The 27198-nt window shown below is 45.2% G+C and overlaps 1 protein-coding gene across 4 annotated transcripts in view; it reads left to right on the forward strand.

Moving 5' to 3' along the window:
• CPNE1 (copine 1) overlaps window positions 1–27198 on the forward strand; it is a 46139-nt gene that overhangs the window by 12675 nt on the left and 6266 nt on the right. For all 4 annotated transcript variants that reach the window (XM_068419578.1, XM_068419581.1, XM_068419579.1 and 1 more), the window contains exons 2-12: window positions 15673–15801; window positions 16353–16532; window positions 17269–17343; window positions 17565–17636; window positions 18297–18380; window positions 18847–18936; window positions 22702–22800; window positions 24406–24492; window positions 24587–24646; window positions 24898–25031; window positions 25688–25742. In XM_068419578.1, coding sequence (XP_068275679.1) covers window positions 15673–15801; window positions 16353–16532; window positions 17269–17343; window positions 17565–17636; window positions 18297–18380; window positions 18847–18936; window positions 22702–22800; window positions 24406–24492; window positions 24587–24646; window positions 24898–25031; window positions 25688–25742 — 1065 coding nt within the window. The remainder of the gene's footprint in view (window positions 1–15672; window positions 15802–16352; window positions 16533–17268; window positions 17344–17564; window positions 17637–18296; window positions 18381–18846; window positions 18937–22701; window positions 22801–24405; window positions 24493–24586; window positions 24647–24897; window positions 25032–25687; window positions 25743–27198) is intronic.

Below are 27198 nucleotides of genomic sequence, written 5' to 3' on the forward strand. Positions count from 1 at the left end.
AGCATATACAGAGAAAAGTTCGTTATCAAGTGACACTTGCAAATACAAGAAGTTTTCTGTAACAACTTGCTTTCACATTAGAAGCAGCCTTAAACTGCATGTCATGCTAAATTTTGAAGGATACTCTTAGACTGCATGGCTAGATTTGATAAAATGGCTTACTTTGCACATGTTTATATTCGTGAGCAGCCTTACAAATAAGGGGCAGGACCTCTGAGGTCCTGTCTCCAGTGTGGACGGTATGTAACTGCCCTTGCACAAACACTTCAAGGCTGGCTGCTAATGAGAGGTAGCAACAGAATCAGCTAACGGACACTGCTCAGATTTGCAGTTGTTTTGGCCTTGATGCTTTCAGTGTCGGGAACCGACATCCTGCTTAGCCTCGCTGGAACAATGCGGTCGGTGACACTGATGTCCCAGTTTCTTCAAGTTGTGGGAAGAAGGTACTTGTGTTTATATAACTGGCTACGTTGGTGTTTTTAGCAGTTCCTTAAGTGTTAGTGTCCAAGCACTACTTGTAAAAAGTAAGTGGTAAAGTGTTATTCACAACATGATTTCTTATAAACATACATGTTTGTCATCCCATTCGCAAGAGAAAGTATGAATATAATAAATTATTCAATGATAAACTTGTGACCTGCATGGAAGAAGTGCAATGGTTAGATGAAAGCGTGACTTTAAAGTTACCAGGTTTTCAAGCAGTTACACGTAAACATCGCAGCCAGATTTTGTTTTTAACACAAGTCAATTCTGTAATATCACAGACAACATCAAAGCCAGTTCTTTAATGATGAATTGTTGTTGCCACATTCTAAATGTAGATTTGTGAGAGCTTTGAGGCTTTGTAGGTTTAAACAAAACTGAAAGATAGTTCTTTTTTTATTCTAAGTAGTGTTCTTTCATAACATTTAATGTTTTTCTTAAATGTCTATGCTCTGAATTTGTTGTGAGTGCAGAGGAAGATCGATGCAAAAATGAAGACTATAGTCGTGCGCCAGTTGACGTGGAAGGTCTGCCTTCTAGAGAACGTACGTGCTGGTTGGTTCTGCTGAATTGCTCAGACTGTAAAGTTGTTGCCTGTACTGTGTGAACTTAGCACCTGGTTTTGCTGAGACTATTTTGGTGTGCTAAAGACTGCAGACTCTAGAAAAAGTCTAGAGTTCGAGGTCCCTAGGCATGCCAGCGGTGCATTAACTGTAAATAACGATTTCAGTTTCTGTATTTTGTTCCTCCTCAGCCTTCTGCTGTGGTGGTTCCAAAGCTGCTGCTTCCCGCAGCGAATGCTGTCGGTCCTCAGCATGTTGTTCAGCAGCGCGCGCCTCTGAACTGTGTGGGCCTTCTGATCTGCAAAATTGAGACGGCTACATGTTATGGACCACTTAGAGCCTCTGGCTGGACAGCAGACCACTCTGAGAGCAGTTGTTTTAGGATGACTATCCAGATTTATGGATTACACCCTGAATCAAAGGATTGCAATTCCTGTGTAATACAGACTCTAGTGCAAGCAAAGGCCTAGTTTGTATCTTTGACAAGGTAACTGGTTGGAAGGAAGCAGGTTTGAAACTGGACTGGTGTATCAGGAAACACTTAGTTTGAGTCTAGAGACATACACAAATTAGTTTTATGTCAGTTTGCTTCTTCAGATATTGTGCAGGTCTTTAAAATGAAAAAATAAAAAGAGGTGCTAAATTTTGTTGCTGTAAGAGGTTTCTCAGAAACAGTGCCTTGGGCGTGGAAGCAGCGCTGCCAAATACGTTTGTTCGTCTTTGCCCTTTTGCCGGGTTGCTGATGCTGCCTTCGGTTCTGTGGCTCTGTGTTCTTTGATGGTTTTGGGAAAACTGAGCTAGGGTTTGTGTACAGAGTGAGTGACTCCTCTTCCCAGCGGAGGTGGAGGTGAAACTGTCTGTTAAATGCTTCTGCAGGAAGAGTAACCTCAAGGGGTTCTGTTCCCTTCCTATCCGTTTTGGGCACTGAGAATGTGATTGTAGGGGAAAGATTTGGCTTTCGCACAGAATGAAAATCTGTTGGTTGGTAGTATGCATTCGACTTAAGGTTTGTGGCTGTGTGCTGAACTTCGCTACTCTTGCCCTATCTTACGAGCAGGTAGGTTTACTGTAGCTTATTTTCTATAGAGATGACACTGTCAGTAAGTTGCTCAGAGCTTTGTTACTACGTGGAGCGTTTGGCTGTTGTCTGTCAGGGAGTGCTTCCCAGCTTCCTGACTTGGATACTTTTCACTCGTGGGTACAAATACCATATATAAGAAGAGCAGCCCTAGAAGTGTTCCTTTTCCATAGCTCCAGACTGAAAGTGGGTGTCAGTTGGTCTAGTTGTGACTGTTTTCACTCACTGGTGCTCACTTGTGTGCAGCTTCCTTTGTTATCATTCTCCTGTCTTTATATATACATTCACAGCATGGCAGCTTAGGAGAGAGTGACCAGATGAATTCTGACCTGAGCTCCTGTACCGCTTCTGTGGAGTCAAAGCTTACTGCTTTGTGGCTGTTTTTCTCTTGCATGCTCTCATGCCTACAGCCTTCAGTTCAAATGGTCATACCAGTTACTTCCCAAATACATTAAAGTAAACTTTCAGAAACAGAGAATATATTTTCTTTTAATGTGAATCCGATTTCCACAAAATCGATTTTGTAACTGTGTGTTTACTGCTCTCACACCAGCTTCACTGTTTTTCCCCAACTTCTGGGAGGTCTTCTGTTATGTGTTACCAGTGAACTAGACTGTAGTTCCTCGTTCAGTTGATAATAGATCGCAGCCAGGATAACTTCGAGGGGTAGAGTAGGGATTGCCTGTACAGTACATGGTTGAAGGAGTACAATTTCCCTGTAAAGTTGAAAACTGAAAATTTAGGACTTGGAAGGCTTGCACAGGGGAAACAGGAATTGCTCCTGCCTAAAACCCTCTTGGTTGGCATAGTCTGGCATTTTGGACCTGTCACTGCTTCTGGAAGGCTGATGACTTGCTGAAATCTTCATATTGCAGTTAGAATATTGTTAACCAAAGGATCAGTAGGATGGTATCGCTCTGACTTCTGACCATCTGAAGGTAGGTGGAACTTCCAGCTAGCTGTTTCAGAGTTTCGAACCATTAGTTTCATTTCAACAATTTCCCATTAAATGTGACTGTGTGGATGTAGTGTTGCTCTGTGTGACGGTAGAAAGCGTAGAAATGCTTTCTAGTCACTTATAAATGAAGGCAGATTTGGGGAGGAAAATAGCAATATAGTCAGAACCTAAACTACTGCAAGAATTCCTTTTAGGTAATTCTGATTGAATGCCTTTTATGATAAAACTCATAGGACTGCTGTCGCTTTACTAAGATTTCAAGCCTCTGTGTAGCATCTATTTGCTTAGCAACCTTGCTGTGGTGGCATTTGCCAGAATGTGCTCCGTGATGTGAGCTTTTTATGAAACTTGTTTTCAGCAGTATAAGCAAAGCATTGCTGCTTGTTTTGGCGGAGGATGGATATGGAATGTGAAAAGTCCTTGCTTGTTTGAACAGGAAGCTCAGATTGAAAGCTAAAATGATGGTTGCTGAAACCATTTCATTATTAGCCAAATTTTTCTAATAAAATGGCAGTATTTATAAATCCTGTGTTCTTGACGAACACTAATGCAACCAGCTACAAAAGCAAAGAGGCTAATTAACGTAAAATTAGGCACTGGCAGTTCATTAAATGTAGGGGAAGCCCCCTTCTTTAAGGAGGGGAGGTAGGTGGAGTTGTTAAATATTACTAATTCACTTTCCTAGGGTTCCCCCACTGTATTCCAGCATTGCTGCAGAGCCACTCTTCTGTGACATAGGTCCAGTCTCATATGAATAAATGGAGTGTTTTTTATAGCATTAGAGCTCTTTTCATCTATGGACTTGAATGCTTTTAGGAGGTGAGGTGAGTGTGTGTGCAGGGTGGTGGTGTGTAGCTAATTTGTCTCTGAGTAACCAGTAAGGCAGCGGCAGAATGTTTTCATCCTCACGTTAAAGGCACACCAGCTTCAACAGCAGTGAAGTGGCATCAGGGTTGAAGTTGAAAGGTTGAGACCAAAGTTTCACTCTACAGCTTTAGTAAAAACAACCAAGTGATGCCCTAATCTAGTGAAGAACATCGTCGGTTCAGAAACTTCAGCACTGAGCTTGTGTGAAAAAGAACAGAATAAAACAGTGAGTAGATAATTAAATTCTTAAACTAATCTGAAATTTAAATTCAGTTGTTAATGATAGAATGTATGAGATAAGTAATAAATCCAAATGGTTTGCTGTTGAATACTTAAACCTGAGCCCTACACAGCTTTATGTATTCTTAGATTGTAAATCAGAATTGTTTTTAATGATCAGGTCTGTTTTAAGGTTTTTAAAGACAACTGTAGTTGTTGTCACTTAAGTCAGTGGTAACCCCTGTGTGTATATAAAAGCATTTTGAGTAAATTGGATGCATCTCTTAAAGAAAAAAGCCTTTCAAATATATCTGAAAAATTACATACACAACACCATGATGGACTGCACAAATATCCTGTATTTTTTGAAGGCACCTTTTGTCATCTAGACACTCATCCCTCCCTTTGGGTAACTGACACCGTATTTTTATTAAGACAATAATCCAAATGGCATTTCTTCCTTGCAATGCAAGCAATGTCATGCTATTTCTTTGAATGAGAGGGTAGTATTTGGCTACCCTAATGACTGCAGGAGCAGAAAGGAGAGTGTGTGAACAGTGTTTTCCATCTCCTGGATGGCCTGTGCTACTTCTCATGTTAAAATTTGTCCTTAGTTGTGCCTGTAAAAATAACTTCAGGCAGAAACAAGAGTAAGTCTTCTGAAGCCAAAAATGCTTTGCTTTAAACAAAACCAATAATAATAATATACAAATCCTAATATGAGTCTGCAGATAATGTTATATCTATGAAATATCAGCTATTTTCAGTGCAGTGACTTGACTGAATAAGACCGCAGTAACATAATTTAATTCTGTTACTGTGAAAGGTGAGAGGAATCCCTGTAATGGAGTTCTGCCCAGCCGTGGTGCGGTGTTGTAGTCTGTAACCTTCCTCTCTGCCTTGTTTAGTCTTGGAAAGGTAATAAGAACCTGTTGTTTTGAATGCTTTTGAGCAGCCCACACTCCAAGGTCGCTTACATGTGTAACATGAAAACAAATACTGTTTAATCTTTCTGTGATCTTCAAACCCCTCTGCTGCTGCTTTGGGTACACATAAAAGCCCTGTTGGGGAAGAATCTGTGCTGAACAGACCGCTGATGTGCCGAGCCTGACTGATGTTTTGTCCTGGCTGCTCCCTGTCTCAGTTACTCAGCCGTTCTCCTGCTGTGCAGATAGTGTTCTGCTGCCCAGAGAACCTGCCGTTTGTAACCTGAGTGTCCAGGTTCCACCTAATGGTGGTAACTCCAAGTCTCTCTACTTAGAGGAAATGTACTTCAATTCATGCTTTTACAGCTGTTAAATCTACTCTAGTTTTTTTGTCAGAGAGGTTTTTGCTCAGAGACCTTCTCTCTGCCTTAGTTTGGTCATATTTGTTAAAAAATTGTTGGAACTATTCATTTGACTTTGAGAAAATAAAGCTGCACGCCTGTGGGAGAGTCTAAGGCTTACCAGGACTGGGTTATAGGGGTTTTCAGGTTCTTAACGTGCAGAGGCATGTTTTGTAAAGGATGTGGAACACCCTTGTAGCAAATTCAAACTTAATGACAACAGACTTAGGGTAGAGGTTGAAAAGTGTTCCAGTATATATACTATGGATAGCAGATGTGGAAGAAGCACTTGAGGGAATAACCTGTCTGTTTGCAGTTGAGGAATCTCTTCCCCCTTAATGCAGGGAGATTGTATGGACATTTTGGCCCCCTTGGTGCCGAGAGAAGCGGAATAGCTTGACTCTGTCGTTGTAAAGGGTTTGTGCTTTTGGGAAGATACACTGGCAGGAGAAGTTGGATCTGGAGGAGAACAGAAAAGGGACGTGAGATCACTGTGGTGTTTTGTGGCCTTTAAATATTTCTGTTGTTAGTCAGGATGGGGGAGAGAAAAAACAACTTTTAAAATCCCTTGCCACATCCTTTCCTTTGTTCTACTTCCTTGATGTCAGGGTTTTGTGGTGATGTTTTTTGGTAGGTTTTTCTGTTTTGAAGCATCATTATTCTGCCACAGATTAGGATGGAGAAGTGAAGATGTTCATACTACAGATGGTAATAATTAAGTGACAGAAAATTATTATGGGCATGCAAATCTCTTTCTTAAAAAGCAGCATATACTCAAAAGGAGAAAGAAGAACTAAAAGACAGTGTTGGCATAAGAAAGGCTGAACTTGCAATGAATAAATTGAAGAAATCGGTCTCTTATGAGCACTGCAGAAGCAGTGTTATGGGATTTTCTTCCAGATCGTATTTCATGAGGAGCTAGATTCAAGATTAAAGTCCATAAACAAGAAAGCCTGAGTTATATAACGTGAGAGAGAGTGTAATTCTGTAATGTGTGAGGACTTGAAAGGTCACTTCTGCTTTGTCCTTACTCGTTTTTTAGGCAAGAGTTGTCACTGTGCAGTAGTAACTCCAGGGCAAGTGAGAATAGTCTAAAGAATTCATCTGGGGTATCTCAGCCTTTTTTTGCTGATCATTCAGCAGTGAGATACAAACAACAAATACGGCAAACCTGTCATTAACTAAGTGTCTGTTGGTGCTATGTGGTCACAAATTCTTCAGTAATGTGAATTTGTTTGCTAAAACAGCAAAGACTGGTAAAATGTATTGCTGGCATGTTTCTTTTTAAAGTCTTACTTTGGACTCATGCTGTTGATACAGTACGTACTAGTCTAAAGAGATGGACCTTAATGAGCTTCTGCCTTGAAGTCACCTGCATAATACCATGGCAACGTTTGTGGGAATGGGTAAAATCATGCAGGCTCTAAAGGAAGTACAGGATGGCTTAGACTTCCAGCCTTTGGGAAGGGTAGAGGTTGCTAAAGGAATCGGCAGAATGAACGCCTAGACGTTGCCTCAGAAATCATGGATGTGTGTAGGTAAGAAGTGGCGTGTTGAGGTACTTGTAGGTGAAGCTGTGGTGTAGTTGAACCAAAGAGGAGGAATATGGCGTTGTCTTCAATCTCGGCTTAGGGAGTTTGGACTGAGAAGTGGAGGAGCCATAGCCAGCTTGATTTAGTTGGGGCATGGGACAGAATGTTCAGGTGTTTGTGCCTGAGATGGGAACAGCTGGGGTTTTAAGGGAAAGAATGAGGCCTTGCTTGAGAAAGGCAAAGATTGGCAGTGTAAAATGGCGTGTTTGGGGCTGTCACAAAGGGCAGTGTGGTTGAGCTTTTCAGTCTGCTTTTCTATGAAGTTGTTCTTTACGTTTCAGTAATAAATACTTGAGAATCATGGGGTGGGTGGGAAAGCAGCTGAACAAAAGAATGTGAAAGGAATGAAAAAAATACATTTGGTGGTAGAAGTCAGTGAGCACTTCTAGGAGTGCAGTTACTGTTCCAGCTTAAGCCAAATGAATAATTGACTCCAAAGCCCCAGCCTGCTTTAAGTTAGTTTTTCAAGGAAGTGGTTTTTGATAGTCTGCTGCTGAATGCGATGAAGAACTTTGAAATGGGTTTTCTTTTGCATAAAGAGCTTGGAAAAGTCACTTAGGTTTTGCTTAAGTTCAGATGTTAATCTGAACCCCATTGTAATGTAATATGTTACAAACTAATACTTGAAATAGGTCAACGTTGATTCTATCGGTTGGTTTACTTATTTCTCAGAAAAGTGGAGGATATATATATAGTAAAGGCATACACAGGCCTGTCTTTGAGCTTGTTGGTTGTGATTTAGGGGGATGTTGGTGGTGCATAAGCTAAAGGTGAACACTGAACAGTGTACAGGTGAACTTGTAGGAGATGGTGTTTCCCTAGAGCTGGGACTTGGCTTTTGTTCGTTGGGGGGGTGAAAGCTCCAGTGAAGAAAATGAAATGACTGGAGTTCCTGTTTGCATTTTCTGCTGGAAATTACAATCCCATTTGTGATTTTTGTGCTTTATTTCAGCTTTTTTTTAAGCTGTCATAAACTTGTTTTTATTATTGTGTAGATGTTCTATAGATATATTACATAGATAGATATTATCGTGTAGATACTTTATCATACAGATGTGGTGCTTAGGGATGTGGTTTAGTGGTGGACTTGGCAGTGCTGGGTTAATGGTTGGACTCAACGATCTCAAAGGTCCTTTCTAACCAAAACAATTCTGTGATTCTATAAATGGGAACTTTGCCTTCTCAGTCAGTTTCCGCGAATGTCTTGGAGGTCGGGTTGCCACAGCGCACGCTCAGCACTTGTACCCACGGGCTGCCTTCAGATACGAGAAACCCAGATTCTCCTGGTGATACTGGAGCTTCACAGTTCATGTGGAGACAACTCAGTAAGCAGAAGTAGGTCATAACTTCACGTGCATTCAGTAGTGCCTTAGGTGCGCAGGAGTCAATAACCTCTTTGCATAAGGCTTGCAGTCGGAGTCGGAGCTCGGAAGGGCTTGTCTGGGCTGGTGGCTGTGCTGCTGCTTACCTCTGGTCGGGGCTTGGGGTGGTTCGGTGTCAGCACAGCCTCGCTGGTGCACCCTGTAGGAAACACTTGCCAGCTCTCCGCCGTGTGTCTGTCCTCCCCGGGGAGCTCAGCCTGGAAATCAAGGCTGTCTGATGGATGACGGACACTCCTTAACCAGGACTGGATCAGCTGCCAGAGCCGTTTGGTTAGAAAGGTGTTCTTGAGAGGATTCAGTATTCTGGTTTTTTTTTTTTTAACAATTAGCAGATGCCTTTTGTTTCAGGTTTTATGTCAAATTTGTAATAACAGTTAATTAACCCCCTTTCCACAAAGTTTTGATTGATCAGTCAAAATGTATGGTGGCAGATAACTTGGAACACGGTATAGAGAATACTGATGTATTATCTGCCTGGAGTAATGCTGGTCTTAACCGTCCAAGGTCCCAGGACTCCAAGCCCCCAGGAATAATGAAATGGTGGCAAAAATTGTAGGCATTTATATTCTCTGCAGAGCTTCTGGGCCCATGGCGGAGCTGGTGTGCTGGAAAGAGGCTGTATTTACTAATAATTTTTGTGGGCTGTGGTCTTTTTCATGAGACTCTCTTAATCTCATCTTAAAATAAAGATGCTTTTTAGTGCGTCTAGTGATACAAACCTAGCTTTATTATTTCTGTTGGAGCCTTATAGGGTTCAGGAAAGTAGGGTCACATTAGAATTTTTATTTTGATTCTACATTTAGAAAGTGATGCTGTGACACTACCTTGGCACCAGCGTCAGCTTTGTCATATCAAAACCTGAAACGTAACGGGCTGCCCCCTGAAAGCTGAACTAGTGATGTGAGAAAGCATTGCTTCTGGTGGGCTGCACATTCGGGGATCGCAGCGGGAGAAGAGAGGAGCTGTTCTGAAGAAAGTAGGGTGATAACCACGAGATGTGGGGTTAAACTGAGCCATGGACAAGGAGGGGACTGCATCAGGTTGTTGGGAAGTGCAAGATTTATTAGCTGGGTTGCTCTGTTCCGTGTGTTGGGTGGATTTCTTGAGTTGTGGGGTAGCATAAGGCCAAGATGGTGAAAATTGCAGTTGGTCCATGCTGCTGGCAGGATTGCTGGCGTTCCTGTTGTGTTTGTAAGCAGAACGTGAGGCAGAAGCTGTGGTCAGCCCAGTACAAAATAAGCTCCTTGGAAATCAGCTGTCCTTAAGCACATGTATTAAAGCTTCAAGCTTGAGTTAACCAAGTTTTTAAATTAATGTGTAATATTTGGTGTACACTGAAATGGAGCGTGTTGGGTATCCTGTACAGGGTGATGTAGTTGAGGAGAATTTTAGTGTGATTAACTAGGAACAAACTGCATGTTTTCTTGTGCCGAATCCTTGCTTATATTCCATCGTACGTGGAGCAGTGAAACCAAGCTGACCCCCAAGGCTGGGTTCTGTGATAACGCTAACATTTTCTCTCTAGATGACATCATTCCTGGCACTACTAAAAATCCTGCTGGTGGTGTTTGATGCCATGAGGTTACTAGATTTTTCTTGTCCTCCGGGTGACTCTGTAGCTTCTGTGAGCTGCCATACTGGGGTGACCTGAGTCACACCCCCCTCGCCCTGTGCTTCCCTTCTTCACCCCGTCCTCCCCAGCCTGAAGGGAAAGGGGAGCCTCTGGCTTTCAGCCTTAGTGCGGCATGGAAGCATATAAAACCAGTAATTCTCGCCTTGTGTGGTCCAACACTCGATCCTTAGTCGACTGAACGATGGCACTGCTGCTGCTGAGGGGTAAGTACAGAGGAGTTTGTTTATGCTTCAGACACCCATGTGTGACGTTTTGGGGAAATGCGAGACCCTCCAAAGCTCTGACTTGGGACAGTCAGAACCTTCCAGCACTCTTGTTCTGGCACGTTCTTCAAGCATAAGTGGACAGGGCTTTCTTCTCTTATATTTGATTTGCTTTTAAACTTTAGTTAAGCTGAATCACTAGAAGAATAATTATAAATTAATGTTAGACTTGTCTGGAGTTGATTTTGTTTACATTGGAGAATGTTCTGTATGAAGGGAAGTTGATTTTTCTGTAGAACCATGTGAAAAGGGCTGGAAGTTCTGAAATGCTTATGTAAAACTTCAGAAAGTAGCAGGTAGTTCCTTGTTCTTCTCAATGTGTTACATGGATCTCCTACGTGATTCTCCTAGAATGTAGCATTTTTTTGGTCTCCGTTTGATTATTTAGGGCCAACTTCTTTACTGGTGTGCTTCAATTCAGTGTAAAACAGCTTTGTTGGGAATATGGGGTTTATCTTCTATTTATCTTCTCCACGTTTATTACGCAACTATTGGAGTTTGATCTCCTTTACAGGGAAGAGGTGGTATGCACAGTAAAAATAATTTTGACTTTTTAAACTGGATGTCGGTTTGGTTGTCTGAGCACTTCTTAAAGCTCACTGAGTCGGGAGCCATTGTGTGTTTTACTTGAATAACTGGGAATGACGTCTGGTTGAGCAGTGAAAGACTTCTCTGCAGTGTGTGCTCCCGATCTTGCAGACTTCTGTGGATAGTATTTGGCTCTGGAGGGATAGGGATAATATGGGTGATGTATTGTTTATCCTTAAAATGTGGTGGTATGTGCAATTCTAACTAAAGGAAAAAAAAAAACAGGTGCCTGATGGATCTGAAGCTGAGTGTTGGAAATTCTTCCCTTGAGAAAGGAATGTGCAGAATTCAGCTCAAGGTGAAACCTCACAGGGGATGCCTCTAAACAGTGAGATCCCTGAGTTGTGCGAGCAGTGGATCAGGTGTGTGTGGCTGTTGTCACCATAAATTGTTGATTGTGGGGGCGTAACAGAACATCAGCTGTGATTTTACGGGCTGTTTCCAACAACAGCACTCACCCCGTGGCTTGCTTACGTTGCCTTTCCTTGTGAACCCGCCATGCTGGGATGCACCCAGTGGCTCTGTTTTATGTATTTTAAATAGAGTTTGAATTTATTACCATGTTTGGAGTTCATTTTTACATGGCAAACTGAATTTCTGCTGCTAGAATAGTTTTGTGACTTCCAGACCATGCTGTACCTTAATCTGCTAGTGGCGAGTAAGCTGGAGAGATTGTTAAATTGTCGTCTTTGCAACCTGTTAAGGATCAATCTGTAATAAATCGTCTATAAGTTGAATGTGTTTTAATACATTTATGGAAAGCAGTTTGCTTTAGCTGCTATTTTTGCTTTGGAAATATTCATTGTCTTCTGTAAACCAGATGTTTCAAATAAGAGACAAAGATTAGTTATCAGGGGTGGTTGTGAGGGGGGGGAAATAAGTAATCAAGGAATTTTAGAATTTTTGGAACTGTTAGAAAGTAGAAAAATTTGAGTGTTGCAACAAATGTAAATAATGTTCTGTCGTAGTAAAGATTAGTTGTTGCAAGCTACATTTTCTTTGTGTGTATGAATGGATATAAGTATCAGTATGCTCTAGGAAAACTCAGTGAAACAACATGAAATTTGTTTTTGAAATGTTGCCTCGAATCTGCAAGCTGAGTGAGATTGGTGTTCTTTGAGTGCATGCCAAGGAAAAAAGGAAGGCAATTAATAAAAATAATAAACCCCCAAGTTCTTTCAGTTTAATTACACCAAACTCTATACTTAGCCTGGGATCAGAGCCTTCGTGCACTGTTTGAGCACTAGAGCCGTTTTCTCTCGTCATGTGTGAGTTACACAGAGCTGGTAAGTGATGAAGCATTACTGCTCGGTCGGCGTTGCTCCGAGCCGTACCGACGGTGCAGTGCTGGCTCCTCGGGAGCGAGCTGCCACGGGCCAGCTGGGCAGCTTCCACAGCGATGACATATCAAGAAGGTGTTGCAGGGTTGTGTGGAACAGCTTCTGTTTGGAACAGAAGCTTAAGAGAAAAGATAAAGCATTGCAGGCTTCAGCTTAAAGAGAAACGGGAGGGGAGGTTGCATTAGGCGTGGGGTTGTTGTAAGTCCAGGTGCCGATCGATGGCATTGTCAGAGCTTTCAGGATGGTCACTCCTCTGAGGAAGAGGAGCAGAGCCTTTATGGAGGCAGGTGGAGATGAAAGTCCACGGATAGATCTCGCATAAACAATTCCTTTTTCTTTTATGGGAAAAGAGATGCAATTACTATAGTAAAATACAGTTTGCTATGAAGAATGAAAGTAAATTCCAGAATTCTTGCTTTAGGGAGGAAAACAGAATATTTGAGCCAATGCTTATCATCGTTAAATCTTGTTTAAAAATAGCTGATAACTGAAGTTGGGGCCAGTTCTCCTAATTGCTGACCAACTCCACTGTTTCCCCCCCCCGCCTCCATTCAGTATTTTTGTAAGTGTGTGTTTGGGAATTAAAATATGTTAAGCTTTTGATCTTTTTTTAAGCTTTTCAGATGCAGACAGGTTTCAAGACATTTGCACTTCTCCCACTAACCGTGCGAGCCAGATAACTGGGTGAAGGTGCTTATCTAGAGCCTAAGCAGATCTTCAGGCTTGACTGAAATGGGTGTTGTGTCTTAACAGACCACCTCCTCCTTGTTCTTGCTGCTGAGATACCCAGACTAGCCTACGAGCAGGATTTTCTTCTATTATTCAAGGAATGGACTGAAACTGGAGAACACCATACAGTGTTTTTGGAAAGCTGTGAAGTGAAAAAACCTGTGTGTGGGCTCTTGAAGGATGTCTGTAGGCAGCAATATATAAACAATTGCTGGCTGAGGTTCAAACTGATGTTTTCAGATTAAACATGAGTTTTTTTTATTTGAATGTGTTATGGAAAGAGGAGTGATAGCTCCTTAAGGGTTCTGTCTATACTTCTTAAACCTGCTCGTTATCTACTGAGCTGGTGAGGAGAGAGTACAGCCTGTTGGAGAACAGTTCTTGCTCAGGCGCTCCGAGCAGCCGGCCTGGCTGCGCTCTGCTGCGTCCTGGTTGTCATGTGCATCAGCTGGTGCCCTGCGATCTCCGGGTGGAGCTGGGGGATGTAGCGGGAAAGGATCCCTTGTGGTTTGTGACTTCCCAGGGGTTCACCAGAACACCTGGGCTGCGTTTCAAGGGAAATCCTATGCCGCTACTAAATCCAAAACAGTAGGATGAGACAGGCTTCTGGGTATTGGTGTCCTGAAAGATAAATCCGTGAAACAGTGGAGGGCTTTAATAATTTCATTGCTGCTGATCTGGAGGAGAGATTCAGATAGCAGATGGGAGGTGGTTGGGTTTGAGGACTTGCATCACTTCACCTCCTGGCTTCATCGTGTGGTTTAACAGTTCCCATCTCGAACTTTTAACTTTTCCTTAGCGGTGTCTTTGTAATATGGAATAAATATGTATGGACTGCTTCTGCGTGCGGCTTGAGACCTGTAGTAATGGTTTCCTCCTAGAAAGGGACCGCTGCTGTTTGGGGATGCTAAAGCTTACAGCGAGCTGTTTCTTTGAGGTTAACTTTACTCCGGATCCTTTGTGCTCTAGTGGGGAGGAAAGGTGGCTCCTGGTTCTGTCTCCTGTTGGTACAGAAATCTCTGCGGTAGAGGAAAAATAGAGGAGAAATGTTGGCACGGGAGCCAAGGCTGGCTGTCCTGATCTTCCTTGTTGTCAAACCACTGGTGTCATACAAATGTGTACAGTTGGTTGTAGAACCGCAGACTGCGCAGGTGTGAGATTGTGTGAGGTGTAAGCTGGTCTGGTGGAATGGTACGTGTAGCTAAAGAAAAAATTGATACCTGTGACTTGTGATTTTAGGAGGAACGTATTTATTAAGGGCAGTGGTTTCTTTTGTGACTTGTATTTGGTGTTGAAGGCAACTGAAGTGGAAGATGGATGGCTCTAACTAGTAGTTTGAACGGTTGACCAGACTATGTCAAACTAGCCTCTTTGAAAATGCTGTTGTTAAAGCAGATGATGATGACATCCTTAGCAGAAAGCTGAACTATGATCCTCTTTGCCTAAAGCTTTGCTGGTTCTTACTGAGGGCCGGTTTTGTCCTGCCGCCATCCCTGGAACATCCGAGTGACATGCAGTAGTGTATTAAGTGACGTCGTTAACATCTGTCCAGGGTGGGTTGCAGACTGGGAGGTCTAAGGGATTAAATGTTGTCTAATAAAAGCTCATGTTTATTGAGATAAATATTTACACCATGGAAGTATGAGAAGGCCACGTGGATACTCAGACGCTAGAAAGAGCAAACAATTATTTCCTTATTTTTGAAACTCTGAAGGCGCTTCTCTGTGAAATATTCACATTTGAAGTACTTGTTAGAGCTCTCAGGCTGCCCAGTCTCTTGAATGTTTTGATGCTTGAAGGCTTATTTATAAATCCAGTTTTGAGAATTATAGCTGTTCCTTGATATGTAATAAAATTTAGCTATCGCCTTGTTACGTTCTTGTCTGAAGGCAGCACCGCAAAGGAAGGGGGCCGTGGCCGAGCCCGTGAGGAGGGAAGGGAGGTCTCGCAGGCTGGGGGCTCTTACAGCTCCTCCACCGCGCTGAGCCGGTTCAGCCCCTCGGTGTGGGTGGGTGCTGCCCGCAGGCCCCGAGAGCGTTCCCTTTCCCCGTGCGGGCTGTGAGAGCACCTGCGCGGGCAGACCGTGGGCCTCGGCCCTTGTTCCATCGACAGCTGCCCCCAGGGAGTGTGCAGGAACTCGCTTCCCCCGGGGGCGAGCGGGGGGCGGTCGGGAGCGGCGCGCACCGGGCGCGGGCAGGGCCCCTGCTCCGCCGCCTCCCGCCAGCCCGGCCGCGGGCAGAGCCCCAGGAAAATACGCGCAGGACAGAGGCGGAGGGAAGGGCGGCGGGGCCGGGCCGGGCCGGGCCGCGGTGGGTGCCCGGCGCCGCGGTAGCCGCGCTCCTTCCTCCTGCCGGGGCTGGGGAGCGGGCAGCGGGCCGGCGGCGCTGCGGGGCAGGCGCGGGCCGCAGCCGGGCCCCCCCCCCTCAGGGGCAGGCAGGACCCGCAGCCGGGCCCCCCCCTTCCCCGGGCAGGCAGGACCCGCAGCCGGGCCCTCCCCCCCCGGCTGGGGCGGTGCTGCGGGCGCGCTCCGAGGAGCCCCGGCCCCGCCCCCGGCCGCGCGCGCCGCCGGGAGCAGCGGGGGCGCGGGGCGGGAGCGCGGGGCGGGGGCGCGGCGGCGGCCTGACCCTCTGACCGTGTGCTCTGCCCGCAGATGGCCGGGTGCGTGACCAGGGTGGAGCTGTCGGTGTCCTGCCGGAGCCTCCTCGACAGGGACCTGGGCTCCAGGTCGGATCCTCTCTGCGTCTTGCTCCAGGACGTGGGCGGCGGCCGGTGGGCCGAGGTAAGGGCGGCCGGCGGCCCGCGTAGCCCTCGGGCGCGGGCACACCCGCATTGCCCCGGCTCCATCCCGTGGGTTTTCCTGGCGGGGCGCGATAGGTTTAGCTCAGATTTGCATTCAACGAGCAGTCCCCGATGCCTGCGCTCACACTCTGGAGTTTTAAGTTCATGGGTTTCATTAATTGCTTGTACGTTTGCTCTGAGTTGCGTGGGGACTTTATTTGCCTGCTGTGATACGGCCAGTCCTCTTCCCTTTACCCAGAGCGCACAGGCCAGAATACAGTGTTTCACCAGCCTTTCTTCGCCTGATTTTCAGAGTTTTCCCAAATGATAACATTTACTATCCGATGCGGTCTCCTCTCTTGGCGAGCCGTTGGTCAGCCTGGCGGCAGCGGCCTGGTTCATCACCAAGCGCAGGGCACAGTCCTGGGTGCACAGCCGGGCTGGTGCCTGCGTTCGACCGGCGCAGAGCCCCGGGGGCAGGGATTAAAAGCTGTGTGGTAGAAAGCGTGGTTCTTACTCATCATCAACGGCTTTGCTTCCGTGTTTGTGCAGCTGGATCGCACGGAGAGGATCAAGAACTGCCAAAACCCTGAATTCTGCAAGAAACTGGTTGTGGACTACTACTTTGAGAAAGTGCAGAAGCTGAGGTTCGGCGTGTATGATATCGATAACAAGTCCTTCGATTTAAACGACGATGACTACCTCGGAGGGGTCGAGTGCACGCTGGGACAGGTATGAGTAGAGGCGTGTTGAGTGATCTACAACGTGGCAGCAGGCGCTGGGTTTATTATGAAACGTGGGGTGAAAGACTGCTTTATCGAAGGCTTTGGCGCGTTCGGATTTGCGGTTTGCAGTCCTGTAGATCATCGTTAGAAACATCGTTGTGTCAGTCACAAAGCGAAGGTTAGAAATACACGTGGTTTCCAGTTAATTGCTTAACTTGGGAGGCGCTTGTAGCACTGAAGGCAGTCTGGGAGTAAGGAAGGCGTGGTGCTTGGAGAGCTCTGATGGAGTTTCCTTTGCCCAAAGTGATCATCAGGCAGTAAATTTGGGGAAATAAGGGCATTGGAGAGTCTGTATTCAGTTCCTGAGGAGGGGTTTGTATAGCCAGGTAGGAGAAAAGTGCAGTTCATGTTATTAAAGAAAGGCTTAATAAATTAAATAGTGTTTTTCTGATTTTTAGTAGCTTTTTGGCTACTTGTGATTAAAATGCCTCTTGTGTCTCGGGGGTAGCAAAAATAGGAGGCTAAAGTTAAGTTTGGAGACGTGTTAGTGGGTACTGCTATGTGGATAGTGAGAGAAGAGAATTTTCAGACTGTTCAGGAGCAGAAACTGACGGCTGTCGCTGTTGGAAATGCATTTTAATCCTTTTAGATCTTTTAGGAGAGTTTGAACATTTTGTTCCTGAAGAGTAATTCTTTGCTCTTTGTCCAGCTTGGTATTTATATTATTTGTCTTTCACCCTTAGGTTGTGTCCAGCTCGGTGTTCACCCGACCGCTGGAGTTGAAGCAGGGAAAGCCAGCAGGAAAGGGCACCATTACGGTAAGTAAGGTTGTTGTGTGGAAAAAATGGTTTTGCATTTTTTCATGTGTTGTCTGGGACGACGTAACATTTCTGGTTTTCTGTCAGTATATCTTCAAATGCTGCACATGTACGGGAAAGAGGTTTGTAACTACGGCTTCTTTCATGGACAAAGTAGGAGCAAATCGCTGTGGGCTTTCTTATTTATTTATTTATTTTTTTTATTATTTTCTGTGGCACAGATTTCAGCAGAGGAGATTAAAGATACCAGAGTTGTGTACTTGGAAATTGAAGCCCGAAACTTGGACAAAAAGGTATTGATTTTTTTAAATTATATTGAAGCTTCTGTGATATTTACAGTTAGTGCCTTTTGGCCAGGAATCTCTCTCTAAGCTGGGTAACCCATGTACAAAACGAGGCTAACTGTGTTTCGTTACTTATAGTGAAGTAAACTGGAGACATAATTTCATGTTGAAAACCACAATGTCAAACCAGAAAATTAACCGCTGGGTTTAGGTTTTGGGGGATTATTTTGGCTTTGGAATATTCTATATATTAATACAGTTTGTTTACATAGTTGTTTCCAATTAATGTTGTAGCTGTGAACTGAGCTTTCTGTAATGTTACGAAGGAAGAAAAGGTAGAAATTTAGGTATGCTGCCTCGATGTTGTTTTAAGCCAAGGACCAGTCCAGGGGTTTGGTGACCTCACTGCTCAGTCGGCAAAATGACGTGATTTATAGTGACAAAAATGGTCTGAGGAGGCGGTCTTGGAATCGGAGCTGATAAATTCTGATCACTTAGAAAGTGCAGCAGTTTTTTTAAGAGAGAAAAGTAAAATAAGAGAGGAAAACGAATGTATAGTTCGTTTGACTTTGTGCTTTGTTTGAAGTATTGTGTTCTGATTAGCCAGCTCTTCTCTCATCTGAGTAAAATACAGGAGGCTGATTACTTGTGTTGGGTTTTTGTTTGCAGGATTTCTTAGGTAAATCGGATCCGTTTTTGGAGTTTTACAAGCCGAGTGATGCTGGAACGTGGCAGCTGGTGTACAGATCAGAGGTAGTATTTCTACGCTGATCTTTTTCTTGAGTTGATCAGACAGCTTGCTACCGAAAGTGGGAGTCCCACTCCTGGTCGTGCTTTGCACCAGTTCTGCAGTGAAAGTTGTATCCTAAAAAAGGGATTCTGCTCACTGACCTGGCAGAAAATTGTTTATTTGCTGCTTGGTGACTGGGTTAAGCTGGCTCAGTTAAGAGTCCGACCATGCACCAAGCGGGAGGAGTGGCAGGACTGTCCTCCCTTTCCGTGGTGATGAGCTATTAGGTTGGCTTGGCTCTAAAATGTCACTTTACCCTGAACTTCAAGTTTTTATTTCTTACAGAGCTTTTGCGTGGCCGTCCATGCATGTCAGGGCTGAACTGACTGAGGCTGCTCTTAGACAGCCGTGCAGAGCCCCCGTGTTACGTTTCTTAGTGACTTGGCATGCCACATCCCTCACGTGACGTTATGCTGTGATTTTTTTAAGGTGATTAAGAACAACTTAAATCCATGCTGGAGGAAGTTCAGTGTTCCCTTGCAGACGTTCTGTGGTGGAGATCTTAATAAACCTATCAAGGTACAGCCTTCAGAAATTCTCCTTGTTGTTATGAGTAATCCAGTCGCGGTTGATGTTAACTATGAATTAATCAAGTTGTCTAGTCATATTTAAGTTTTTAGATTGCCTTTCTAGAATAGCAGTGTGGCAGATAAGTGATTATACATCTATTAAGTATGAAGTCTGTATCAAAACATCATGAGTTGTCAAACTGAGAAGTCAGGAAGTGCAGGAGTGACACACTTTCTAACGATTAGTCATAACAAGAATTATAACTGATTTTTTCACTATTCTGGCCAGGGCTTCAGGTTGGGGTGGGGGGGTGTGTGTGTTGAATTGGGGTTGGTTGGTTTGTTTGTTTGTTTTTAAATTATGGCTTTTTAGCACTGTTTCTAAGTTAACTGAGGAGCTCATATATGTTGGACAAGCTTGAGTAGCTTAGGATACTGACAGAGAGAGAGGACCTTAATGCATCTGTCGGATTCATCCGTTCATGAGACTGGCAGGCTTGTCCCAACTCTTTCACTCTGTTCCAACTAGAAATTTGGGGTTGAGTTAGAACTGCAGTTCCTTGTGGTCTTGTATATGATGACTAGTTCTCTCTGGTCCTGCCTTATGGAGGTGGTAGCAGAACAATTACATCTTTTAATAAGTTTCTACAAAAGAAAATCTGATAGCAAATGAATTTGTTAATTTCTATTCTAAGCAATGCATTGATAAAGTAAAGGTATTTAAATCCATAGATGGTTCTATGTGAGAGACTCCTGAACACTTTCCATTTGCAGAATTTTCCTGCCTCATCCTGTCTGTGAAGAAATCTCATGCTGGAAGTTTGATCTGAAAGGTTTAGCAAAAAGCATGCACGTTAGTGTTTTTATTTGTGCAGTGTGGCAGGTCCAAAGAATTACTGAGATTATTAACCTGGAAACAGATGTTCAGGTGTGCTGGGCTTGTTGGTACATGGCAGTGTTCTAAGTGGTGTTCATGAGCCTTTATTGCTGGGGAATCGACAGTCTTGGGTCAGAAAGAAGTCCTCTTGGTCCAAAAGTGAGCAGCAAATGTGGAAAGGAGATGGGAAGGAGATGCCTGTTATCATTTGTCAAAACTGACATGAGATGGCATGGTTTAGGCGTTCTGTTACATGAGGCTGTATTTGCTATAGTCCAAAAAGATTTGTGTGGTTGTTTCTGTTTTCATTTTGGTTTTTGTTTGTTTGTTTGCTTTTGTTTTGTTTGTTTGCTTTAGTTTGGTTTTTTGTTTCATTTTGGGGGTTTTTATTTGTTTGTTTTCCAGAAGTTTTCTGTGCTGTGGAATGATCTGCTTCTAAAAAAGGACAGATTTTTGCTGTTAGTTCGTTTCAGCTAAAATTCTCAGTGCATGTGCAAATAATCTACTAAATTTCACAGTGCAGCTGTGAAAAAGGATTATACTGTTCTTGTACTTAGCAGGTTGGGGAAGTCAGTCACAAAGGGGAGTGCAGGCTGACAGGCAGGAGTTTCACTAGCAGCACTAAGGAATATAGTATTGCACTGGTGGTTAATTTTCCATCTGGTATTTGCTGCTCTGAACCTCGTTTGAGGCTTCCAAAAATTTACGCAGGAACAATTACGCATGAAAATAACAGTAGTCAGTGAAGGGAGAACTCCTTGTACTTCAGCACAGTGGAAACAGCTCTTTTTGATATGTCCCCTAAACGTCAGCTTTGCCAGCTGTGTATGAGGATTATGTACTGCATATGTGTGTGAACATAAATCTTTTGATCAAATTAATGATGCTACCTAATATTTCAGTAATTCTTTCTTCGTTGTGGTGCAGAGTGATGTTCTTCTTGTTCTGTGTGAAGAACAGCTCAGATTTGTGACACAGCCTAATCTTCTTGAGAGTTTCTTTAAAAATAGGGGCAAATGAAAGCAGCGTCTCTACCCCATCGTTATTTAAATTGAATTAGAAAATGTGAAATTTGTGGGTGTTGGTATTGGGACTAAAGCTGCCAGTCCATGTGTTTGATGGCATATACATAAAGGCAAATCCATTTTCTGCGAATTTTGAAAGTTCCTCTTGTAGATGAAAGGGGCCTGTTCCCCCAGGGCTTGTAATGAATATTGGGTAGCTCATTTGTGAAGAAACAACTCATCAGTAAATAACGACGGTGTCCTGCAGTATTGCTGGCAGGGTTTTGTTTGCAGCAGCACCACGCTTTGGGCTGCACACAGTGAATCTTGGCCAGTTTTAGAAAACCCTTGAAAAAGAGGTTTGTTTTAAGCCTTATCATGCTGTGAACTAATAATGAAACTGGTCCTAAATGCAATTTTATTGGAGTGGCTGAGAGGGGGGGCAGGAGCAAGAGGAGGGGAGAGGAGAGGAGGTGCGTGGAGGCGGCAGCTGCTGGATGCTCTGCAGCTCCCCAGGTGTGTTGGCATGAAGGAGACCCTGCACCGGGCGTCCGCGCCCTGGCTGCTGCACAGGAGCCTCCTTCGTTGGGCTCCCTGGCATGATGCAGTTGCTTTTGGGTGATTAAACGTCAGAATTGTTGGGAGAGGGGGAGCGGAGTTCAGGCAGGAGGGGGGAGTTGCTTCATGGTGGAGTGTGCAGAAGAGAGGAGTGGAAGGGTGGTGGGTTGGGAAGGATAAAGGAGGAGAAGGGGGGCACAGTTTCTTAAGGTGATCTTGTTTTGCAAATAAGAGACTGAAGGATGACACGGTGCTTCCCATTTAGGGGGGTAGATTAGGGCAGAATTCACCCGGGTTTTTGTACAGGTTTCCCACTCATAGCAGCAGAAGATCCCAGTGGCTCAAAGGAGTCCTAGAAGAACCCAGTCTCAAATTCAGATATCTAGCCATTGAATTCGGCATCCTTATCAAGGTGTTACCCATGGGCTCATCTTGTCCCTTCGTCCTGAGGAGAAAGCTGTCACTGTGGCTTACACCAGAGTAACATCAGTTTCTTGAACACTAAAGGCAGATCTCAGAAAGAGTGAGCTTTTAATCTGTGTAGCGTGTGAACCTCAACGGGGGAGGAAGCAGCTCTTCACAAACTGTTTCTTGATTTACTGCTTCTGGAATTAGTTGTGTCCTGCAGTCGTGTGTATTGTGCATGTTGGTTTTGGGGAGAGCTATTGATGATATGTGTCTTACTGTGTTTGCTCTAAGCCATAGTTATTAGCATATTTTTATTTTTAAATGCATTATCTAGTTCTGAAGCTTTCATGCTGATTTAAACATGACTGGATATTAATTAAGTATTTATAATTTGTTTGGTATAAGATGCAGAAAAAGACAGACTTAGTGCTCTGCGGAAATTGCAATTTCTTTGTAAATCGGTGCTGTTGCTGGGCAGAAGAAAAGAGTATATTCAGGAGGTGCTTAGATAACAAGCTTTTAATTGCTTCTTCCCGTTACCCCAGTTGCATGTCTTATCCTGAATGATCTCGTGTTTATACATCTGGGCTGTGAAATGTTGGGGGGTTTGGGTTTTTTTTTGTTTGTTTGTTGGTTTTTTTTTTTATTCCTTCTATTTAAATTAGGGAAAGCCTTTAATTAAAACGTTCACTGTGCGTGCTTAAATGGGTGAGCAGTTGAACATCTTCCTGTTTCTGAGCCTCGCTCCGGGTGTCTGTCTTGCCGTCAGGTTTCAGTTAGTGGCACGGATGACGCACCGGTTCAGGCGAGGTGGGGAGTTCACTGGCATCGCTGCAGAGCTGTCGGGGCAGGGGGCCACGTGGTGAGCAGCTGCCGTTCTCCCTGGCGCCACACGCTTGCCCATCGCTCGCTCTCTCTCCCCGTCCAGGTGCAGTGCGCGGATCACGACAGCGATGGCTCGCACGACTTGATAGGCGCGTTTGAAACTAAGCTGACTGAGCTGCAGAAAGCGGGTGACAGCTCTGCGGTGAGCTTCCTCAGGCCCCTGCTGACTTAGTCCTAATTCAGTCTTTCACGAACCCTTTTTAATATTGACCTCAGAGATTTGTTTTTAATTGTTGCTTCCAAAAGTAAATTTTTCTGTATGCATCTTGTGTGTTACTAAGCCAACATCTTGGGAGGATGTTATGAGGAGAGGCTGAGGGAGCTGGGTCTCTTTAGCTTGGAGAAGAGGAGACTGAGGGGTGACCTCATTAATGTTTATAAATATGTAAAGGGCAAGTGTCATGAGGATGGAGCCAGGCTCTTCTCAGTGACATCCCTTGACAGGACAAGGGGCAACGGGTGCAAGCTGGAACACAGGAGGTTCCACATAAATATGAGGAAAAACTTCTTTACGGTGAGGGTAACTGAACACTGGCACAGGCTGCCCAGAGAGGGTGTGGAGTCTCCTTCTCTGGAGACATTCAAAACCCACCTGGACGCGTTCCTGTGTGACACGATCAAGGTAATCCTGCTCCGGCAGGGGATTGGACTAGATGATCTTTGAGGTCCCTTCCAATCCCTGACATTCTGTGATTCTGTGAAGAATAAAACCTGGTGTGGGAATTATTGCTCTGTTTTCCTTGGGTACTGTTGCCATTGCTATTCCTAAAGACATCCTCGAGCCCGTTGTCTGCTGGCCGCCAGCCACCCTTCCCAGCAGTTCAGCTTGCTTTTGCCACTGCCGAGTCAAGCGGAAATAAAAGGGCTTGTTCGTGCTTTAACAGACGAGTCCAGAGGTAGGGCTGGTCTTGGATAACATTTGTGCTTGAGCTGGTCACCCTCACGAGCGCTCTGGTCGCCTGTCTAGCGAACGGAGAGAAGCAGTGCTTCCAAGGGGCACCCTTCGTACCTTGACTTGGGCATCCAGTTTAGGCGAAGTTGAATCATTTGCTGGTGGTGCTGGTTTCTTTCTGTTGTCTGCAGTGAAAACCTGAACTCTCATTCTCATGGAGATGTCTCGTCTGAATTTGGACAGATGAATCCACACACAGGGCGTAGCCTAGGACTGCTTGTAGTTGCCAGCCAACTTATTTCTGTGGCTGTAATCCTAAAGCTGGTGGAAGATCCTTGCCTTTTTCCCTGGCCCGCGTGAAATCAGAAGTAATGAGTGTGAGATAAAACAGTGAAACACTGCCACTGGGAACCCGTGACCTAGGCTTTTTTGGCCTCCCCCCGCCCGAGATTTTGCCTCCTTGTCTTCTGTTTGAGTGCATTCTCTTCCCTTGACTGAAGAAGAACCTGATTACGTTAAGGGAAATGCTCGTATTTGTGATCGACTTTTTTCCCCTCTGATACAATGACACTGTTCCATGATTGCATACGTAACTGTTATGTTGTTGAGGAGGAGACTTTTCTGAGGTTTCTCCTTATGTTTTGCACAGCGCTGGTAGCAAAAGCATCCCATTTAACTCGCCAGATAGCAGCCAAAGTAGTCGCAAACCTTTTTAAAATTAAGTTTCAGAATTCTGGCAGATATTTGGGTAACTCTGAAGTTGTATGATGTCTGACACTGTTCTGTTTCAATAATTTGCCCTGCTGTAAATGCAGATATTTTGGAACTCGCTTCTTGTGTGCTTGCTTTCTGTAGGTGGAATTTGAATGCATTCATCCTGAGAAAAAACAAAAGAAAAAGAGCTACAAAAACTCTGGCATTATTAGGATAAAATCCTGTAAGGTAGGCAGGTTTTTGTTGGGTTTTGGCTTTATTTTTTGAGCGTAATGACATCTGTTGATAGGGGGAGGAGGTGTAACACTGTCTGTTCCTCTAGATTGAGACGGAATATTCATTTCTGGACTACGTCATGGGAGGCTGCCAGATTAACTTCACAGTGAGTTGTTTCCCCACTGCACGTCTTAGTAGATGAGCAGTGGGAGGGGTTACTGCGTCCTAAACATGCATGTACCCCGGTGGGGAAAAGCGCGCGGGCTTGTTTGGGTGTCCCTGTACAGGGCTGCCTGTGTGCCTGGGAGGAAGGGAGCTGTGTGGGCCTGGTCTAACCCGCTGTTTCTGGGCATGGTTAGTCCTCATTTGCTTCTGGTGGTGCATCAGTGACTTGCTGTCCTCGTCTTGACTGATTAGGTGGGTGTAGACTTCACTGGCTCCAACGGAGATCCCAGGTCACCAGATTCTCTTCACTACATCAGCCCAGATGGGGTAAATGAGTACCTGATTGCCATCTGGAGCGTGGGAAGTGTAGTCCAGGATTATGACACGTATGTAATGATCTTAACTGATCTAGCCACTGCGTCAAAAATGTGTCACAGCGGGTGTCAGGGATCAAGGCTGATAGCTTGTTCCAGAGCTATAGCGTTTGAGTGACTGAGGTGTTACCTTTCCTTGGGAGATCCCTTCAGGAGCTGCTACTGCTTCCTCCTGCTTCTGTCACTGCCAGGGAGGGCAGTGGCAGCCCTTTGTAATTTGGCATATTTGCTTGGTTTGTCCCTCCAGGTCTGCCCTTTTATGGCCCTGGGTTACTCTGTAATGCCGCTTTAGGTGGTCACTAGTCCCTTGTTGCTGATGGTGCATTTCAAACATGGATGCCCTGTTTGATTCAATGGGAGCATGTTTGTCAGCTCTGTCCTTTAGCCAGGCTGTGGTTGGGTTGGCTTCTCTTGCTCCTTCAAAATCTCCTGAGAGTCCTGTGGGGTGCTGCACTGAAAGAAATTCTTAAACTGTTAAGCCCAAACCTGCAGCCCTTGGGTAACTGGTGGCTGGCCATGGGGAGCTAGGTGGTGTGCCCATTCATTGTGGCAGGAATTGAGCCTTGGTCTTGTCACAGTTTAAGGTCTCCAGCTGCTTTCTGGGAATAAAACAGAATTATTAAAGATTTGCTCTTTCTCATTTCTTGTTATTGCTCTTTTTCTCCCAGGGACAAGCTGTTTCCTGCGTTTGGGTTTGGAGCTCAGGTTCCTCCTAGCTGGCAGGTAGGGCCTTCACAGCACTGGGCAGTTGCTCTGTCCATTCATGCATTATATGGAGAAGACTGAGGTACTCAGTGACTTTTTTGCCTCGGTCTTCACCGGCAAGTGCCCAAGCCATACTGCCCCAGTCGCAGAAGGCAAAGGCGGGGACTGGGAGAATGAAGAACCAGCCACTGTAGCAAAAGATCAGGTTCAAGACCATCTAAGGAACCTGAAGGTGCACAAGTCTGTGGGACCTGATGAGGTGCGTCCGCGAGTCCTGAGGGAACTGGCGGATGAAGTTGCTAAGCTGCCATCATTTTTGAGAAGCTGTGGCAGGCTGGTGAAGTCCCCACTGACTGGAAAAGGGGAAACATAACCCCTGTTTTTAAAAAGGGAGAAAAGGAAGACCCAGGGAACTACAGGCCAGTCAGTCTCACCTCTGTGCCTGGCAAGATCATTGAGCAGATCCTCCTGGAAACTATACTGAGGCACATGGAAATCAGGGAGGTAATTGGTGACACTAAGGTTTCACTAAGGGCAAATCATGCCTGACAAATTTGATGGCCTTCTACAATGGGGTTACAGCGTTGGCGGATAAGGGAAGAGCGACTGATGTCATCTACCTGGACTTGTGCAAAGCATTTGACACTGTCCCACACGATATCCTTGTCTCTACATTGGAGAGACATGGACTTGATGGATGGACCACTCGGTGGATAAGGAATGGCTGGATGGTCGCACTCAAAGAGTTGTGGTCAACGGCTCGATGTCCAAGTGGACGCCAGTGACGAGTGGTGCTCCTCAGGGGTCGGTATTGGGACCGGGGCTGTTTAACATCTTTGTTGGTGACATGGACAGTGGGACTGGGTGCGCCCTCAGCAAGTTTGTCGATGACACCAAGCTGTGCGGTGCGGTGACACGCTGGAGGGAAGGGATGGCATCCAGAGGGACCTGGACAGGCTGGAGAGCTGGGCCTGTGCGAGCCGCATGAAATTCAACAAGGCCAAGTGCAAGGTCCTGCGTGTGGGTCAGGGCAATCCCAAGCACAAATACAGGCTGGGCAGAGAATGGATGGAGAGCAGCCCTGAGGAGAAGGACTTGGGGTGATGGTTGACGAGAAGCTCACCATGAGCCGGCAATGTGCCCTTGCAGCCCAGAAAGCCAACCGTGTCCTGGGCTGCATCCCCAGCAGCGTGGCCAGCAGGGTGAGGGAGGGGATTCTGCCCCTCTGCTCCGCTCTCCTGAGACCCCCCCTGCAGTGCTGCGTCCAGCTCTGGGGGCCCCAGCATCAGAAGGACACGGAGCTGTTGGAGCGAGTCCAGAGGAGGCCACGGAGATGCTCAGAGGGCTGGAGCCCCTCTGCTCTGGAGACAGGCTGAGAGAGCTGGGGCTGTTCAGCCTGGAGAAGAGAAGGCTCCGGGGAGACCTTCTAGCACCTTCCAGTACCTGAAGGGGCTACAGGAAAGTGGGAGAGGGG

This window comes from Nyctibius grandis, chromosome 28 (genome assembly GCF_013368605.1).
Source record: "Nyctibius grandis isolate bNycGra1 chromosome 28, bNycGra1.pri, whole genome shotgun sequence".
NCBI classification, from domain to species: Eukaryota; Metazoa; Chordata; class Aves; order Nyctibiiformes; family Nyctibiidae; genus Nyctibius; species Nyctibius grandis.